The following is an 18691-nucleotide window of genomic DNA, read 5'->3' as shown; positions in this document are numbered from 1 at the left end:
CTATCAGCGCATTGCTTCTTCTGTCACTTCACGCATCCACCACTGTTCAACCAATGAGGTGCGTTGAATCTAAAGTAACCGCCCACGAGCAGACTAAACAACAAAGATGGAGTTGTGAACTAGTAGCAAGTTAGCTTCCAGATGACGTTCAATTTCAGTTTGTGTGTAATTACCGTTAAAAGAGTGGAAGTTACCAGCTGATTGAAGTGGCGTGATGCGGTCATATCGAAGTCATACATAGTTGAGGTTTTATAGAAGCTGTCAGACGGGTAAACATACAGGTATCTTAGCTACGACAAAGACAACAAGGCTTAGTAGCTACCTAGGTTAGCTAAGTAACGTCTGCTCGTTTTCACTCCAGCTAACTAACAAGCAAAGAGCGTGAACACGACAGAAATGGAGAAGGTAACGTTTGGTTTACAGCTTGTTCTTTTCTTAGTTCTAATTATGTATGTATAGATGTTAAATAGCTGGTTCCTTTCGGCTTCGATAGACATGTTGCGTTAACATTGCGTTGTTGAAAGCAGGCTGTATGTTACCTTACTCGCTGTCAACATTATCTAGTTACATGTACCAGCTAACGTTAAGGAGTAAACGGTTCTCTACTACCTAGCTATAGCTTCGGTAACGTTAGTTGGTCTCACTACCCGGAAGTGGTCTGTTCACATTTTCTTGTGATGTTCTGCTCACAGTCAGATTTCCTGAAAGGACTACCTGTCTACAACAAAAATAACTTCAGCAGGTTCCACGCAGACTCTCTATGTAAAGCGTCAGTGAGTCAACTTTTTTTCCCCCCCCAAAAAATGCTGAGATAAAATCATGTTGTCAGTGTCTTGTGAATTCATAAATATCTTGTCACGTGGTAATACTTTGTCTGAGATCAATCTAACCAGCATTGAACTGTTGTTTTAGAACCGTCGACCATCTGTGTATCTTCCAACACGGGAATATCCATCAGAGCAGAGTAAGTGCATTAAACATATGCTTACAGAGCCCACAGTCTACATTGATGAAATATAATATATTAGTTATATCAGTAGTTGCATCAGTTTCTGTCTTCCATTAGGGGAAATCACCTTCAGTTCCAGGTCGACAGTGGAGTCATTACTCAACTTGTTTAGGTTATTATTCTCTAAGGGAACAGCTGATTTCAACTACACTCTTGTCTCTCTTGATGTAATCGGTGTTTGTGTTTTATCTCCTCAGTCATTGTCACAGAGAAGACAAACATCCTATTGCGATATCTTCATCAACAGTGGGATAAAAAGGTACACATTTTTAAAGATAGTTAATGTCATTTAGGAGAAAGTTGGTGCTCATTTTGTATGACCATAAAATATCCTGTGTTTAGTGGTCGTGGTTTGTTAAAAGTTTTTTCTTCTTCTTACTTTATCAGAATACAGCAAAGAAACGAGAGCAGGAAGAAGGAGAGGTGGAGAACACGGCGCCTCCACGGAAAATTGCCAGAACAGACAGTCGGGAGCAGAATGAGGATTCGTGAATTGCTGTGCTGTTGACGCGCACCCAGCAGAGACTGACCTATTACACAGATGCTGAACATATGTTTGCAAACCCAGGCCTTGACACTGACGCACACAGGGATTGATCCATTTCAGACCATAGCCGGCATGATATTAATGTCATAAAACATTGGTATTCATGTTTTACTTCAGAATTCCTCTTCAACCAAAACCTTTTTTCCACAATTTATTTTCTTTTGTTCCAAGGCACCTCTGCCTCAAATTTCAGTCTTTTGTGGTTTGAAAATAACACCTACCTCCTGATTCCTCATTCTCTCTGATTTTCCTTCACTTAAGCTCACACTGTTTCTTTTAAACGTGTAGGTCCTTTGGGGAGGGTTTACAGCTGTAGTTATTCATAGCTTCTCTGAGATATGCACATATTAATTTAAGTCTATTGGTTAAGTGGCATGCCCTCTGTTGTTGCTCCTACTCCAGTATAATCTTTTAGTTTTGAACTACGTAACTACGGTGGTCTATAAAATGTTATTTTGGCTCATCCTTTATGATTACTGGCATCGTTCGTTAGATTTAATCATCCATTCAGGGTTTGTTATGGACGGGTGCCGAAAGAAATGTTCTTGTTTTCTCCTGATGAATATTGATTTATTGCCTTGAATGGAAGTAAGTGTATTATAACTACGTCTTAGAGTAACCCCCTTGGTTCATGTCGTTGTTTCAGTTGAAGAAGTGAACCACAAGTGAGCTGAATGGATGTTAGCGTGTCTATTGAGACACATTCAAGCCAATAGAGTCATACCGGAGGATGCAAACTGTTTTTGTACAGGAAGACCTACAGATTGTGTAGCCATGTTCTAAGTTTGATGCTCAGTAGTTTGAGATCACCACTTTATAAGCAGTGTGTGTATCTTTGTAATTACAACGTTTGCACAATATTTTATGGAAGAGCTGAGGACTGCAGGTATGTGTAAATTTAAAATGTAGCCGTATTGCTGGGTAGGACTGCTGTCAATGGGGAAATGTGTGTGGCTTTACAAGCTTTGGACAGCAGGACTAAATAAAGTCTGTTTGCGGTTCACACAGTCGGTGAAGCTCATCGTAAAGTCTTGTATATTTGTACAGTATGTATATTGTGATTGTTCCGACCCTTTTATCAGGTAACAAGACGACTCGCTCTGATTTTTGTCTTCACCAGGTTAACCATACTGTTATTTCACTTTGCTTAGACAATTTGTTCTTGACATTGGAGGGATACAAGCCAGAGTTCAGTCAATTTTGCTTAATTTTCTTTGCACTTTTAGAAACCTCACTTTTTGCGCATCTATAAAGACAAATCTGCTGCAAATTTTCAGCAATGTTTGTCACGACTGACAGTTGAGTCTATTAATGCACATTTTTACTTTAGATACATTTTGCTGTTAGAAGATTTACAGAGTATATGTGCAGGTTGGCTGCTTACGTAGTTAGAATACAATACGTTTCTCAAGTATGAGTTTAAACCAGAAACATGCAGTTTTATTGTCCTGGTTCTCTAGAAGAGTGCGAACTCTACTCTTCTCAAACGGTTTGTATTCTATCACCTAATTAAGCTTGGAATGTGTTTATTGTTGGATGCTTTGCTTTTGAGTTTATGTATAAATGTATTGTCAATTTCAGATCTCGTTCTTATAAAGATTACAGTAGGACATATACAGTAAAGACTATTACTCAAAGTTAATGGCAACATTTTTTGTGTGGAAGTGAAGAAAATAACCTAGCGTGTATTGGAGGGTTTTGAGGAAATGCTGTACAAATTTAATTGAAAATGATCTTCTGGCAAATAGGTGCATATCTAGATAAGAGTGTAAATGTTCTGTTGACAGTGTTATTTTCCTTAAAAATCTAGTTTACATGTCCTCTTTCCAGGAACCATATCAACCCAGCAAACATCTCCCATCCAGTAATGTTTACTGTAAACAGAATTAGCCAATGCTTATCTCTTGATAGATGTTTATTCAAGTGGGATTTATTTGCATCATAGAAGTACATTCACTAATTTATGTAGTAAAATAATTCATAGAAAATGAAAGTTAAGAAAAATAGAGTATTTTTTATGGTCACAGTGAATATAATTTGACCTATTGCGGAAGAATATGATGGCTTCAAAAGTGCTTCACAACTGAAAAGACATGATGGACATGTCATGCATGCACACGACGCAACATGCATTCAATACAGGCATAAGAATGAGAAACAAACCTGGAACGGGGAGCTGCTGTTCATGTCCTTTGATAAGAGGGCTCATTGGTGATCAAGTCCTGGTTTTTGGAAAAAAAAAAAAAGATCCCTCACATCAACAATCTGGTGCTATTGAAAACCAGGCACTCATGCAGTATTTTAACCTTAAGTAAATGTCACTCAAGCCCCATTCAAGGAGTTACACCCACTGAACATATTTTACATGGAAGCTAGATAATCAAGCGTTGACAGAGACCGTATAATACTTTGTGTGAAATAAGTTGCATCAAGAATGAAAGTCTAACGCTGACCTTACGTTTGGTCCTTGTGACTAATGTGTTCTCCTACGGTACAGGTGTGTCTGAAGGTTTTCTTAAACATTTGTACATTGCTCCCCTCATAATAATATTACATCGGTATGGTTGGACATGTATTAACTCTTTGAGTTCTCTAAATCAGTCAATTGTCTTGATTCTCCTTTATCTGACTCGTTTGAGGGCAACTCCTCCAGGGTTGTGTTTACGTCTCCCCTGTTGGGCTGAGTGCTGGCGGGCTGTGGCGCTGGTTGTGTCCCGTTCACACACACCACTGTCCCCTCTGATTTGCTGAAACTGAACAGCTTCCCAGGACTGAATGTCCTGTTGGGGGACTGTGACCTCTCCTGGCCACTAGGGGGAACAGAAGAGGTCACCGTTGAGGCGGGCCCTCCAGCTGCTGCTGCCGGCTCTTTTTTCCCCTCAGGTGACTTCAGGAACTTCAGAAATCCTGGCAGCTTTGCCTCACCTCCTGTTGGGGACTGGGCAGGTGAGCGCAAGCTGCTGGAGGAAAACTTCCCCTGGAGAGGCATGATCTGCTTCAGCTTCATGACATTGTTGTTTCCCAGCAGAGAGCTGGGTCTCTTAGGCTTGTCCCCTGCCTTGCCCCCCGGTGCTTTGTCGTGGTGGTGCTGGTGCTGTGCGTCCGCCCTGTGCTCGCTCTCCTGGCGGGCCTCGGCCTGCAGCTCAGCCTGACGCTGAAGCTCCTCCTCTTCACGCCTGCGTCTGAGCTGCTGTTGGAAGTGCTGCTGGGCCTGTTGCTCATGCTTCTAAATAGGGAGGCATTTTAAAAATGGAGACACGGAAGAGGGGAGATAGAGAAAGAGTCACAGGAACAAAGACAGTGAACTACACAAGGAAAGAGAGGAGAAGACTGCATAAGGAATATAAGTTAGTATTAATTCATGTGAGGTAGCATTGCTAGCAATTACAGCTTTCTTCAGATCTGTGTTAACTCTCATTTTGCATAGTCACTGATGAAGAAGTTGCCATCTTATCCAGCAGTAAGCTAACACAACAAGCTGCTTACACTAAATGTGCTTTTCTATCCTGACGAGACTGATCTAAGACACCATCGAGTGCCACTGATGTGATACAACACTGTACAGACAAACATCGGCAAGCACACACATTTTCTTATGGACAGTCAGAAAAAGCTGCACTAGTGTAGATTTTTGGACAATGCACACCAAGAGACCCAGGGACACAAAGGGGTACGTAAACAGAAATACGTTATAAAATGGGTGCAGCCAGCAGCAAGCCTTAAGTTGCCCGAAGGTCTTTCAAGCTATGATACAACGATACCTTGAAAGCTTCCCTTCGTCGGTACTCTAGCTTGGCCATCTCTTCTGCTACCCAGCCAGGGATATCAGGGATGGCAACATGGATGATGTACTTTAGGAGGATTGCAAAGTGCTGTAAACCACCGAGACCACAAAGGGACAGGCTCAACACACAGTTACCTCAAGGCACAAACACATTATATTTCTTATTCTTGTATAAATATATATATATATATATATATTTTTGTACAGACCAAACAACACGTCATACACATACCAAAAACCCGTGTGAGGTTTTGTGTTCATTAATAAACCTGGATCAAAAAAAAACATTTTGAAAGTTTTACAAAGTCACAAAAAAAAAAGCAGGCCATGCACATTTGCATTCCTTTTGGAATATTTTAAAAAGTGTCATTTTGGGGAATAAAACTAGTCTTTCAAAACTCTAAAACAAACCTGCCTTTACTGTACACAGTGCAGTGCATACCTCCAGTAAGACGATGGAGATGATGGTCATCTCAGGACTCAACCAGGGGAACAGGCGCTGTAGCTGCCCACACTGACCAATCAGGTAACAGTTAACTATAATTGCTATCAAGCCCATGGCCTCCATTGCAGTCTGTTGTTGAGAGAAAGAGAGAGAGAGAAATTCACAGGCTATCAGATGCCCCCGTTATGTACAATGCAGCCTGGAGGGCTTCTCTGACAAAACAAAAACACACTGACCTGCCATTGTCCGATGTTCTCCACCCTCTGTCCAAAGGGTCTTTGCAGGCCGGTACAGAGCTTCAGGGCGTCGCTGCGGATCTCAATGATGTTGTTGATAAGAGCACACATGGCCGCCAGCGGAAACGCAGAGGAGAAGAGCACCACATACCCAAACTGGATAAACATTTCCTGGTAGTCCTGAAGCGTGTCCTGTTGGGGTCAAATATCATGAAAACATATTGGTATTTTAAAGGGTACACTGTGGTGACATCAGATATAGATGATGTTATATGATACAAGATAGTTTGTAAAAAGTAAAATTTGCATTTCTTTGCCTCATAGCAAGAGTCCCACCTCATATGTCTGCATACAGCTCTCAATCTCAGCCTGGGTCAGAGTGACGGTTTTGGGTTCTTCTGGTGGATCAATCCATGACTTCTTATGCTCTTTCCCTTCACCAACGTTCCTTCTTCTTTGACAGAGAGAGTCCGATTCCTTTGGAGAGGACACAGAGACATACTCCTTGGTCTACGATACTTTCTCTAGTGACTCCTAAGACATCTTAAATTCTGCAGCTTTTAAATTGGATAGTTTCATTCTGATCTCTCGGTGTACTTCCTGAATGAATGACATCAGTCTCTACAGACATGATATAACTTCATTTGTAAAACTACATGAGATAAATTGAACTGTAAGAATTGGTATTGTCTGAACATAATGACATATTTCTGAAAAGTCAAAGCCAAAGGAACATAGCGAACAAAATATAGTAAATCATTTAAAACAAACAAACCACATACTTGAGCCAGCGATTCACAATCACTGTCCTCATCACAACTGTCAAAAATACTGGACGGATCCATCCCTTCCTCCACCATTGTGGGACTGTCCTCTAGGAAGCTGCGATCCACTGTCTGCATTTCTGTCGTGACATCCTGGTAGTCGACCTTCTCGGTGAAGCTGACTTTGCGCTGCTTTAGATTGCTGTCATTCATGTCCCACTCTTCTTCCGTCAGCCTGAATCCGGCTTTCAGATCTCCTCTTCTCTTTGGCTCTGGGTTACCGTTAGCAGTGTGACTGACAGGGATCCCTCTGGGACCCAGGAAGGAATAGGCTGTCATTGAGGCTTGAGCTTTTCCGAGAGCCAGGCGGCCGTACTTGAGTGTGATGGTTTGGAGTAGCTCCCACAGCACCTTGGGCGTGAAGACGCCCAGCTTGTTTTGCTCGTAGAGATAAGGCTGGAGGACCTCTTTGATATTCTGTAGGAACTGGCGGAAGATCAGCAGAGTGGCTAGCATCTGTGTGGAGTAGGAAAACATCTGTTAAGATGATTTTAAGCTGTAATTCTTAGCTGGTTAACTAGCTTACTGTACCTACTGCAGTAACTGAGCAAGGGTATCATTAGCCAATGTAACTACATCAGCTTTATGTTACAGGTTATGTTATTAGCAGCATGTACAGTGCAGCATTTCACCACTGTGCAGCTGTTCCTGGATGCTATCAGCATTCGACAACTCTATTCTGCTCTTTTGTGGACGACTCCAGCCAACCTTACAAAAAGCCTTTAAATCTTGGAACATTTAAAGTAAAATACTGTTTGAAATTATGAGTAGGCTACACAACAATTAGATAAACTAACCAGTCAAGCAGGGTTATGACGATAGGGAGTAAATAGGAGTATGATCTATACATTTTTCCTTGTCATATGCCAGAACCCACGAGCTCTACACTGTCCTGATGATCAATGCATTTTCTTCATTTGCATGCGTTCTTCATGGATCATTGACTGGTGAGGATACTGACTTTTTGTCCTGGAGTTGCAGCATCAGCCTCAGTCTTTGAGCACAGTATCATGTCTGTAGCCATCAAGTGTGTTTTTAAGAGCACTTTTACAAGATTCCTCGTTTTGAAACGAGTCAGATGGTAATATCAAAAGTCGGCCGGAGACAGCTAACAATTTTGTTTCATTCAAACCAAAATTGAGAAGTCGGCTTTTGTCTGCCTCAGATATCAAGGACCCATTGTTTCAGAGTGACTAAGAATTTCAAGTCGTAAATTGGCACCATCATCATTGTAAACAGCACATGAGCCATGTGCTGTTGAAAGGCTTGAGAGGCAGACATAGCAACTGTAACTAAGGGGGCTTATCAGACAGCCAATGGCCACTTTAAACATTATTTTAAAAATAGTCAGTGTAAGACCAGCATTTTGTGATACTCCCAACAGTCGTTGTTACCTCCTTAAGCCGCTCCATGTCCTTGAGGTAGAATCCGATGTAGAAAAGGCTAAGGTAAGAATTGATGAATTCAAACTGTAACACAACCAGAAGACATTACACAAAGTCAAACGCCCACTCAGCCAAGATGAATCCTCTCTATTCTGCCACAAACAGAAGAGGAGGATGCATTACTTACAAAAACCATCTTGATGATGAGATTATTCTCATAGGCACTCTGAAGTCTGTAGTTCTCTGGATTGAGAAATAAAAGAGGAGCATTAGTCAATATAGAAAGGCTGTTCATAGACCTCTTATAGAGAGTCTTAAAGACAGGAACCTCATAGCCAAAAGCTTCCTACATCAGTTCTTATAAAATATACTCATACATGCCTACCCTATAATACAGTCATGGATAAACATGTCTCATTTTAATTTAATTTCTTAAAAGTAATTATTCTACAATACATCACAGAGATACTATGTTCAGTGTTGTGCCCAGAGAGTTCATGTTGTGTCTCTTACCCATGTCATTAAGCCAGTAGGCAATCTTCTTATACACTTCATCACATATGGTCACAGTGATGGCCAGGAGTATCTTAGGAAGGAATCTTGTGATACCAGGCAGCTCCTGAATCTCCATCACCACCTCCTGCATTATAAGTATTATAAATATTTAATCAGTCCCACTCATTCATATCTATTCCCATAGCTATTTTTAAAAGGCTATTAAATGAATATGAACTGGCAAGAGGCTTGCTTTGTTTAACCTGTTTGTAAAAATGATATGATTCACACATTTCCAGACTGATATGGATCTTAAGTTAATGCACTGTAATTCTACTTGTTATGTCTTTCTGTTATTTAACTGTTGTGTTATGGCTGACATTTCCAGTAAGGGTGGGTTGGACCTCCTCACAAGCAAATACATTGATACAATATCATCCCCATTTATCAGACCCAGACTGTATCAACTCCATTTCTTGTCATTGAACTCGGTTGCTGTGTTATCGGTTTAAACCTGCAGTTCCAGGCAGAGGAGCATAGCGAGGAAGACGAAGCAGAGACAGAGGAGGCAGATGGGCAGGCTGACCAGCCATCTGAACAGAGCTCTCTTCCAGGGCGGGTAGTAGAACTCCTCACAGCCCGTTATGGGACTGCAGCGCTTCACGCCCTGCAGAGACAGCAGAGGAAGAGAAAACAAGAAAGCATGATTGCAATCATCTTCACTGGAAAATAAATTGGAAACGTTTGTGCAAAATGTCCTCCATACTAACTGCTTGCCTGCCGGGTCGCATTAATTCTGTTTTTGCGTTTGCATGCCAGATTATTGTGGAAAACATCAGACATTGCAAATGAAACACCACTTTATATGTTGAGATTTTCCGGTGCGTGTTACCTCGATCAAAGTTGTTCTGTTTTTATAACTTTTAGTAAGAGCTGCCATTAATTCAGAATATATGAAGATAATGTTTCGATACATCCGATTGTGGTGTAACACATTCTACATCCTTTATTCTTGATTTTATATCATATTAATCTGAATAAGGATGTCGCTATTGCCAGAAGTGCATCCCTAAAAGCATATTCACCCAACGTGGGGCTCGAACCTACGACCCTGAGTTTAAGAGTCTCATGCTCTACCGGGCCTATTTTACCTAATCTCCACAATCCTTTTCGAACAGGTCACCTGCAACCCCTCCCCCAAATTCTCCACTCATTCCACACAACAAGAGGTGGGAGTTGTAGAGAGGCCGCCTGCCCTCCTCTTCTCCGAGAGCACGTATGAGAACACACTCTTCTTGTAACCATAGCGGTCACATTTTCGTGGTATTGTGTGCTATTCCATCACTGCAGTGTTGCGTAAGTGCTCGCTGATAAATGACTCACACATACAACACAACAAAACAGCAGCAGCAACCTGCTCAAACCTCAGTAACAATCCTCACCCTGAACTGGGGCCTGGGCTCCTCCAAGGACTCGGTGGGGGTGTCCAGGGTGCCCCACCTGTAGGCCAGCTCCGCCTCCCGCCTCTTCCAGCGCTCCAGAAACAACGTCGCCCACACAACATTGAAGAGGGCAAAAACCACACAGCAGATATCCTGACTCGTCTGTGAGCGAGCATGAGAGAATCAAAAGACACTTATGTAACCTTTGAGAGTATGATTATGCCGTTCAGTTTTCAGCTGCCAAAGCTAGTGCCATTACATTGTTCTGTGTGTAGGCTTTTGTGTTTTAAACCTCTCTTATCTTTACAAAGCATGCAAAGGAAATAAAACAAAATGTATGACGATGGACAGCAGCATAGAAAAGCTCAGTAAGATCCTGACATGCCTGGATTAAAATTAAAATAACAGGATTACAAAACAGCATCAGTACACATATATCGTGATAGTTAAAGGGTGATTTTCAGAAATATTCGGAGTGCTTGAAAAGACAGATCTTAACATAGAAGAGGCTTCAAGTACCTGATCAGCCTCTGCGAGTATCCAGAGCAGAAAGCCGATGACAGCAGGGTAAAGCATTGAGTTAGTGTAGAAGCCCAGCCAGGCAAAATACATGCCGATCTTCACTCCAAAGTAGTCACAGATATCATCTGCAAAGCACATGAGATTGACACTTTGAGAAGAGGAATCATTTTGTCTTAAATAATTGATAACAAGCTTTTACAGTATTAATGAATGTGACTTAATATTAACAGGCAGGGCTGTTGTTACTGTCCTGACAAATTTTCTTCAAAATAAAAAGTGTATATTTCCCACCCAGTGGCTGCCTTTCACACACAGCCTGAACCCAAGATGTCATCAGCTGGTTGAGGATCCTCTGTTCATGGAGAGGAAACATTTGATGGATCACCCCACGAGCCTCCAGCTCTGGAACTAAAGAGGACACATCGTGAAACCTTCACACGGTATCTAAGGTGACATTTGTTTGACAAAACTCATATGTAACTTTCCATATAAAATCCGCAGCACAAGGTACTGATGCTATCCAGGTAAGGAAGAGAGAAAAAGGACAGCATCAAAAAAAAGTTGAATCATAACAAATGACAGCATACTGATTGGCTTTCCCTCCAGGAAGTGAATGTTGTGGAGCACCTCCCCCTGTTTGGCGCGCAGATTGTCCAGCCAATACTTTATAATGCCCTGACGCTCCTGAAAACAAAACCGTTATGGGGAGATAGAAAGGATAAGTCATAATATTTAGAGCAATTCAATTCCTGAAATAAAACAGCAAAAGACAAACAAAAATAATCTTGAATAACACACCCAAAGTAACAATTTTACATCTTTAACAACGAACTTGAAAATACAGCTCACAGTTTTGACTTCTAACCTGTGAGGTAAAAAAGCAGAGCTCGCTCTCTATGTTCTCGTAGATGTTGTCTTCCTCACAGGAAAAGCGTCGCATCCCGCCACCAAACTGTGGTTTGACAGCCTTGTGCATGCCCATCTGCTCTGCTCCTCGCAGTAAACTGAGGGTGAGGGGGGGGGGGGGTGGTAAATGAGCAGCAGATTAGACCTGATGGAGCACTAACACTGTGTAGCGGCTGGACTGCAGATGTTTGATAGATTAAGTGCATTGAGGCTATGCACACAACAAACTCTAACACACACACACACACAAAGAACTGTAACCGGGTTATATCTCTCAGCGTGGTCTCTTAATTTCAGAATTTTTCAAAGGTGTCCTTAAAGGAATAGTTTGGACATTTTGGGAGATGCACTCTTGTAGGGCTGGAGCGGCTTCTCTACGTAGAAATACATTGATTTAAAGAATGGCTACGCCCGGCACAATTGTGTCCGGTTTACTTCTTGTCCCCACTAAAGCATGGTACATTAGGATTATAAACACACACAACCTGTCTCTTGTTAGTAGTAGTAACATAAAATGAATCTTCTAAATGCTTCTTCATCGCCCCCCTGTTAAGAGTAATTTCTGCACCGCTGCTGTTATGGTGACATAACGTTACACCATGTGTCATCTGACATTGTTATTCTGTCGTTTTATATAGTTTCTATTTGCATTAACGGCCACGCATGAGTGAGAAATTGGCTTTAAAAGTCTGTAACTGTTGTTAAAGGTCTGTTTCTCTTGTGACACTGATGCAAATATACATTTGACAGTGATTATCTTAACTGCTAAATTCAATAAAAATGATTCTATATTGCCTTTGTTCATAGACATGCAGATATACAGTACATGCACACAAGCACATACATGCTTTTATTTATTGACCGTTACTGACATAGAACATAGACTAAGTTTGGGTAATAAATTGAATCATCAATATGTAGAACGGATAAAATGGCAAAACTAGGGGGTTTGTTTACAACCTGTCTGACTTCGCTCATTCCAGCAATTTTGCTGCATCCCCGTGTATATGCAGTTAAATGATGACGTAAAATGTTGCCAATTCATCAGCCGCTTGGATAAGTAAGGACTAGCCATAAACATTTCAAACAAAAAGTCAGATTTGTGAGTTTCGGAGTCTTACTTCTCAAATGTTGTCGTGATGAAGAAGGCGTGTGCCTGGGTGTGTTTGTGCTGTCGAACCTGAATGCTGACTTGTGGGATTCCAACACGAATCTGATTCAGGAGCCACAGCAGCGTGTGGTCATCCATTGAATCTGGAGGGAGAAAATGTTGTTTTGTCTTAAGTTTGACACGGGAGCATCAAAATACATATTGTGACGACCCCTCCCTTCCACCAGGGGTCTGTGTCTGTTTCCTGTCAGTTCTTCTCTCCTCCCCACCTCCTGTTTGGAGGACCTGGCTGCTGCTTTGTTTTGATTGTTTAGGTTTAGTTAGTGGTACTTTAAATAAATGTCTATTTATTACTTTATACTCGTCTTGTCTCCCTCATGTTAAGGCCTTTTGAGCCGGGTCGTGACAATATTCTGAAACATCATTTTCCTTGTTTCACTTTGGTGGTTTGGTGGTTTGCAGGCATGTTTGCAGAAGGGAGGAAATGACGAGTTTGCTGCAGCATAAAGAGGCTGAAACAAACCCGTCCTTCACCGTCCTGACAGAAGGCCGTGGAAGCAGTAAAAGTGGTGGTAGTAAAAGGTCACGCCAATCAAATCCCTGTCTACATATATCGCACATATATTTCTAGAGGTTGAGAGGACGGACTGCAACCCAGACTGATGGCAATCTGATTTCAGCATGCAGCATATTGCTATTTTGTTTACCTTTTTGTATCTTTACACTGAGACAATTTTTTTAATTGATAACAACGAAAATCAAATTGGAAATTACTGAGTGTCTTCATCCATCCAGCAAATAAGAGACTTTAGTTGTGGAGTAATTTACATACATAGGTCCTATAATGGCTGAATGGTAGCATAAGTGAGCTATTCACTGTAAGAGCTATCAGTACTTTGTATGTTGTTCGGTTTCAGTTTTGTAACTGGTTAATAATAATCACAAACACATACTGTATCATTAAAGCCACATGTATACTGTTTTACAGTGATAGACAACCAGAAAAGACTACATTTAAGTGTGCTTACTTAAATTGAACATTGCCGTTGCGCAGACAGTAAACCGCTTACACAGCAAGTCTTCAATGGTAAACGTTTCAATGTGAGAGAGTTAAAGTATAAGTTGAAGCACACCAAAATGATTCACCTGAAGTACTGAAAGAGTTAGTGGTCTCTGTTCAGCTGAAAGAATTGTAAATTAAGGCACGTAGGCATTTGAATTGTCAGTTTGTATGAAAGCAGTTGAACTTGTGAAATAAATCTTAATTGTTTTTGATAACTGTCTCTATGTACACCCTCTGCACCCTAAAAGCATTTTCACAGTGGCCTTTTGCTCGTCTGTGAGTCTGCTAACTACAGGATAAATACATAAATAGACTTGTTTTTCTTAACTCTCACCATCCCTTCAACTCTCAATTTTCTTTAACCTTTCACTTCCTTTCCTAACTGTCTCTGAGCAGATGACACCTAAGCAAAGATATAAAAGCCAGATGTGACTGCGCTTTCATTCTGTGGAGACCGTTGATCTCTGTATGATCTGAGCCAATTTGCAAATTCTGTAAATAATTCTTGAAAGAGAACTTGGTTCTCAATCTTAATTTCAGACTAATTTCCACCACTAACTGTTTGTAGTCGTATTGTAAGAGATGAAAGCAACTGAAATTTCAGTTGAAGCTGAAGTGCCAAAGTTGGAGCGAGTGTCTGTAAACGAAATGTCAGATATGACATACTATGCCATTTTGGCTGCAATTTAACTGTTTCAATAGGAAATTATAATAGCACTAAACAAACATGATAGCCACTAGGACGAGAAATGTGGTTGTTTACATGCCTTTTCATGTTCATTTAACAACCGTCTAAACAAGAGTTGTTGTTTGCGCTCACATTGTGCTGGGTATTTTGGTTTGGTTTTAAATTTGAATGCTGGTGAAAATCTGATTTTGAAGGCTGGAATATATGTTGACACTTGCAATACTTACATTTCTACTGATATTAATTATACAAACAATGACCCCTCTGTTTAGTTAGACAGATAAAGCCCATTGAAGTCTTGTGTTTGCATGCAACATAATATACAAGATGTGTTTTGTGCATTGTCAAGTTTTTCTGAGTCAAATTGCAAAGATAGTCAAAGAAGACCAACAGCAGCTTCCTCATAAGATGCTGCAGAGAGAGCTGCTCTATAGAAATGGGTACAGTAAATGGATGAGATCTAATTGTCCTCAGGGATCATTTTAAGTCCTAGCCATGCATCCGAGTGGCTGGCTGACCACCAAAGACATTTAATGAGGATGCACTGTTCTCTCTACAGTGAGAGATTCATCACAGGACAAACAGGGAGGACAGGCTAAGCTTACCGTACCTGGGAAAGTCATCAGGATATCACAGTTTTCGGTGGGCACCATCTTCAGCCAGGACTTACGAGACATGATGTAGTGTCTGGCCTGCAGAAGGTGCTTCCCAAACAGTTTATCTAAAAGGAAAAGAGGGGCAACAGGAGCTAATAAAGTTAAAAATGATTACAGAGAATAAAGGATAAAGAGGGTTACAGTGTGTGGGACAGACAGATGGTGATATTTTTCATCAGGGTGATCAAGGACACAGATGACAGGTCATTGGAATCGCTCTGCCACTCATCACTGACGTTATTTCTTCGCCATATTTTCCAATATTTCGCTCTGTCATGGAGACTTCAAGGTATAACAAAAAAGGACAGAAATGTCCAAAACAACTGTCCAGCCAGCGTGAAGGTTGATTTTGCTGCACTAGTCATGTGACCTTTAGCAAATACTGTAAACAAATAGATGATCTGTGAACTGGTGTGCAAATAGCCATGAACAAACTGGCTTATCAAGTCTGTCTGTAAAACCATGAAATGTCGGCAAAGTGGCAGGCCTTCCAGGCAGTCCTGTCCCACAATACAGTGTGAGCTCTGAAGTCATCGTTTTTGCTGCTTCTTGGTCTTTCACACGTTAAGTTTTTGCTCTAAAGTCACACGCTCCGTCTCACGCAGGCACAATAGACTCAGTGACTGACCGATCTCTTTATTGTTCACTGAGTCGCCCAGTGACGCTCTCTCAGTACGTGATCAGGATTTCACATAATGCAGTCTAACTGCATTATCACATCACCTACTTTCAGCATGTCTCCTCCCCATTATCGAGAGCCATTGGTGCTGCTGTCATCTCTCTGTTATAGTATTATGTTTTTAGACCAGCATGCCAACTCAGTGACGGTAACAAACACTTGATGTACTGTACCTATAATACATGTCAGACAACAATTCAATCAAGTGTCTGTGTGCAGTCGATTTTATGTGGAGATTTTTTTTACAGATCTAAATGAGATGTATAAATCACTAAGCAATTCAGCTGATTCAACTGTATTTGATTGTGTGTGCGTGTGTGTGTGTGTGTAATGATGCAATCCATGTAAAGTCACCGACACTGATTGTTTGTATTTTTCTTTGTCTTGCATTTGCTGTATGTTTCTGAATACCTTAAAGTGATTGTCTCTCTGTCACACAACATGTAGATATATGTGACAGCAAATATCTCCTCCAGGCAGCAGCAATGTATCCATTCGGAGCAAAATGACCATGTTTGATGAATTGATTCAACATCTAGCTGCAGCAGAGTAAGTGTCGACTGAAGAACTAGAGTATACTGTCTATTCTTTACACTCTCCCTTTGATGTAAACAGTTGTGGTAAGCTCGATAGACTAGGCCACCATCTTTGAAGCTTTTTAACATTGCTAGGCATTAAATGTATATTGCTTATCATCTACCATTTAAATTGCATCATGGAATTTGTTTTAATTTGTATTATTAATTGACATTCCGTATTTAATGATACAAAGCTATTTTTAAGTCAGACCTCTCCCAGCATATTTACAGGCATGTCCCATTGTTTTTTCAATATCACTCAATTGAAATTGATACTTAATTACATTTATCAAATTATCAACATTATAACATCCTAATTTAGCTCATATCACAATTTTCAATAGATGTCTATACTGAACAAAAACCCACCGTCTTTAACTAGTCATACTGCAATAAAGGGGGAAAATATCAGCAGTGAGCCAACATGAAAAAGGAAGTGATGCATGGATGTACTGTATACAAAAATCAGGCTTACTTTTATCAAGATAAAGGTAAAAATGGTATATCTTGATACAGGTCATATCACCTAACATAGTGCATCCCACTTCATGTCTCACAGTTGGCAGAACCACACTGGGTTCATCACACGACACCATGTGAGAAGTTAGGAGGCTCCTCAAAATAAGTTTACCATTAAAAATTTAAACATCTTTTTTAGAATAATCTTTTTTTTACTACATGATCCGTTTCAGAGTCACAGATTTTGGCTCGGGGTGGCTGGTCTGGTGCCTTAGCATGCAATGGATGAAAAGCAGGCAGGCAGCCTGGATTGGGTGCAGCCATGTCAGGCAGACCGTGACATTCAGACCTGCAGGTGGATACACTGTCCAGTTCACCTCAATGGCATTGTAGGAATAAACTGGAGTGTATGGCATAAACACAGAGAGAGTGCAAACTCTAAGAGTTTTCAACAACTCCATCAACAGCTTTTTACAGATGAGGGAAGGTGTGATCGGTGGTAGCCTTATAGGCAACACTGATGTGATCATCAGCAAAATCATCATTCATACTCAAGAGCTCAGCTATCACAATGCCTATAATCCCACTCATTTTGTTGATACAGATGTAAAAGAGGGCATGAAAGTGTAATTGTTCTTTATATCATATTTTGTAAGTCTCCATCACCTGTCCTGATCCATATACATGTGAGATTTTCTCCAAAAAGCTAACATTAGTTCAAATCAAAATTAAAATGAAGGCAATAACTGCAGTGACATTGCTCGGATGTAAAGGTTATATGGTCACATCCAGATGGCCAGACATCTGACTGAGTTTCTCCTCTTTCCAGAAATGCTGGATGGACATAAAACTCAAGATTTAAGGGGGCCCTGGAAATGGCCCAATCTCAAAGCTCCGAACATAAATCCCAGATGAACCTAATAAAGGTTATCAAAATAACACAACTTCAGTGCTGCTTAATAATCCTCATAATGCAATTCCAGAATGAATCATACCACCAGTCATTTGCTTACTCACCACTAACAATTTTCTCCTGTAAAAATCCTCAAGGTGTCTGCAACACCAGAGACAAAACGGACACTGATATACGTGAGCCTGCAACACAATCGTTACTCTCTTCAAAGTATAGTGTGGCACAGCCCGTCGGGACGTGCACCTCCACGGCATGTGACTCCTGCATGCACCTGTGGACCACGAAAGCCCGACTCCTCCCGGGCCTGATGTCTCAAACGTAATGCGCACTATGTAGCGGGAAAAGGAAAGACGCACCGACATCAAAACCCAATCACAGACAATTGACCCCTTAAGTCACCAATGGTCATTCGGTGAAGTCTATCAAGCATCAGTGACTGCACCATATTGCCCATGCACAGCCTAATGTCTTTCAGACCTATCTTTTTTTTTTTTTCGCAAATGAACACAAATCTTCCTCAGATCTCCACTGCACGCGCGCAGGACACTTAGCCTACAATCTTAACACCGTTTTTCTTTGACACTCACCGAGCACCCCGGATGGTGATAAGGACGTGTGCTGCTGCTGGTTGCTGGTCCTGTCCTGCTGCTCGCTTGGCTGTGGTCCCGTCCTCTCCATCCTTTCCCCTGTCCCGTCGCTGTCGTCGACGTCTGCTCCGCTGTTGCTACTGTTTTCAGCAGCGTCTGTATCAGGTGCTTCGGTGGCCCCCGCTTGCATGGTTATGCATAAATTCTCCGGGTGGGGAAGGGGGCTGGAAAACCGCACTGCACGGAGCACTCTTGTTTTTATTGCATGGCCGTTAAATGCAAAGCGAAACTCTAGTGTATCTGGTAGAGGAAGAGGAGGAGGAGGAGGAGGAGGCGGTGGAGGAGGAACATGATCATGGCAT

General features: G+C 41.3%; 2 protein-coding genes across 3 annotated transcripts; one reads left to right on the top strand and one right to left on the bottom strand.

Moving 5' to 3' along the window:
* Nucleotides 1–73: 73 nt before the first annotated feature.
* On the top strand, nt 74–3922 carry LOC116387610 (DET1- and DDB1-associated protein 1-like). Its single transcript, XM_031854870.1, has 5 exons — nt 74–405; nt 693–773; nt 913–964; nt 1207–1268; nt 1397–3922. Exons 1-5 carry the CDS (start codon nt 397–399, stop codon nt 1499–1501), a joined length of 309 nt encoding a protein of 102 aa, XP_031710730.1. The 5' UTR covers nt 74–396; the 3' UTR covers nt 1502–3922.
* Nucleotides 3459–18691, bottom strand: ano8a (anoctamin 8a). Of its 2 annotated transcripts, XM_031854868.1 has the most exons (18): nt 18330–18690; nt 15068–15178; nt 12717–12849; nt 11555–11693; nt 11277–11373; nt 10981–11097; nt 10687–10814; nt 10168–10329; nt 9240–9392; nt 8744–8870; nt 8418–8473; nt 8240–8314; nt 6804–7301; nt 6358–6498; nt 6022–6213; nt 5783–5914; nt 5318–5428; nt 3459–4782 (listed from the first exon to the last, which is right to left on the bottom strand). In XM_031854868.1, exons 1-18 carry the CDS (start codon nt 18517–18519, stop codon nt 4132–4134), a joined length of 3213 nt encoding a protein of 1070 aa, XP_031710728.1. In that variant the 5' UTR covers nt 18520–18690; the 3' UTR covers nt 3459–4131. The 2 variants fall into 2 exon arrangements, with proteins under 2 accessions (XP_031710728.1, XP_031710729.1); XM_031854869.1 differs by lacking the exon at nt 5318–5428 and having other exon boundaries at nt 18330–18691.

Source organism: Anarrhichthys ocellatus, unplaced genomic scaffold (genome assembly GCF_004355925.1).
Source record: "Anarrhichthys ocellatus isolate YVR2014 unplaced genomic scaffold, GSC_Weel_1.0 scaffold15, whole genome shotgun sequence".
Lineage (NCBI taxonomy): Eukaryota > Metazoa > Chordata > Actinopteri > Perciformes > Anarhichadidae > Anarrhichthys > Anarrhichthys ocellatus.
Note: the sequence above shows the minus strand (reverse complement) of the source record. Positions and strands in the feature narration are given on the sequence as shown.

Coding starts and splice junctions, on each gene's coding strand:
- ano8a (XM_031854868.1), bottom strand. CDS start 18,519: ATGCAAGCGGGGGCCACCGAAGCACCTGATACAGACGCTGCTGAAAAC. Junction 11,374..11,554: donor TCTGCTTTTTTACCTCACAG/GTTAGAAGTCAA, acceptor TTTTGTTTTCAG/GAGCGTCAGGGCATTATAAA. Junction 9,393..10,167: donor AGCCCAGGCCCCAGTTCAGG/GTGAGGATTGTT, acceptor CTGTCTCTGCAG/GGCGTGAAGCGCTGCAGTCC.
- LOC116387610 (XM_031854870.1), top strand. Junction 965..1,206: donor GGAATATCCATCAGAGCAGA/GTAAGTGCATTA, acceptor TTATCTCCTCAG/TCATTGTCACAGAGAAGACA. Junction 1,269..1,396: donor ATCAACAGTGGGATAAAAAG/GTACACATTTTT, acceptor TTACTTTATCAG/AATACAGCAAAGAAACGAGA.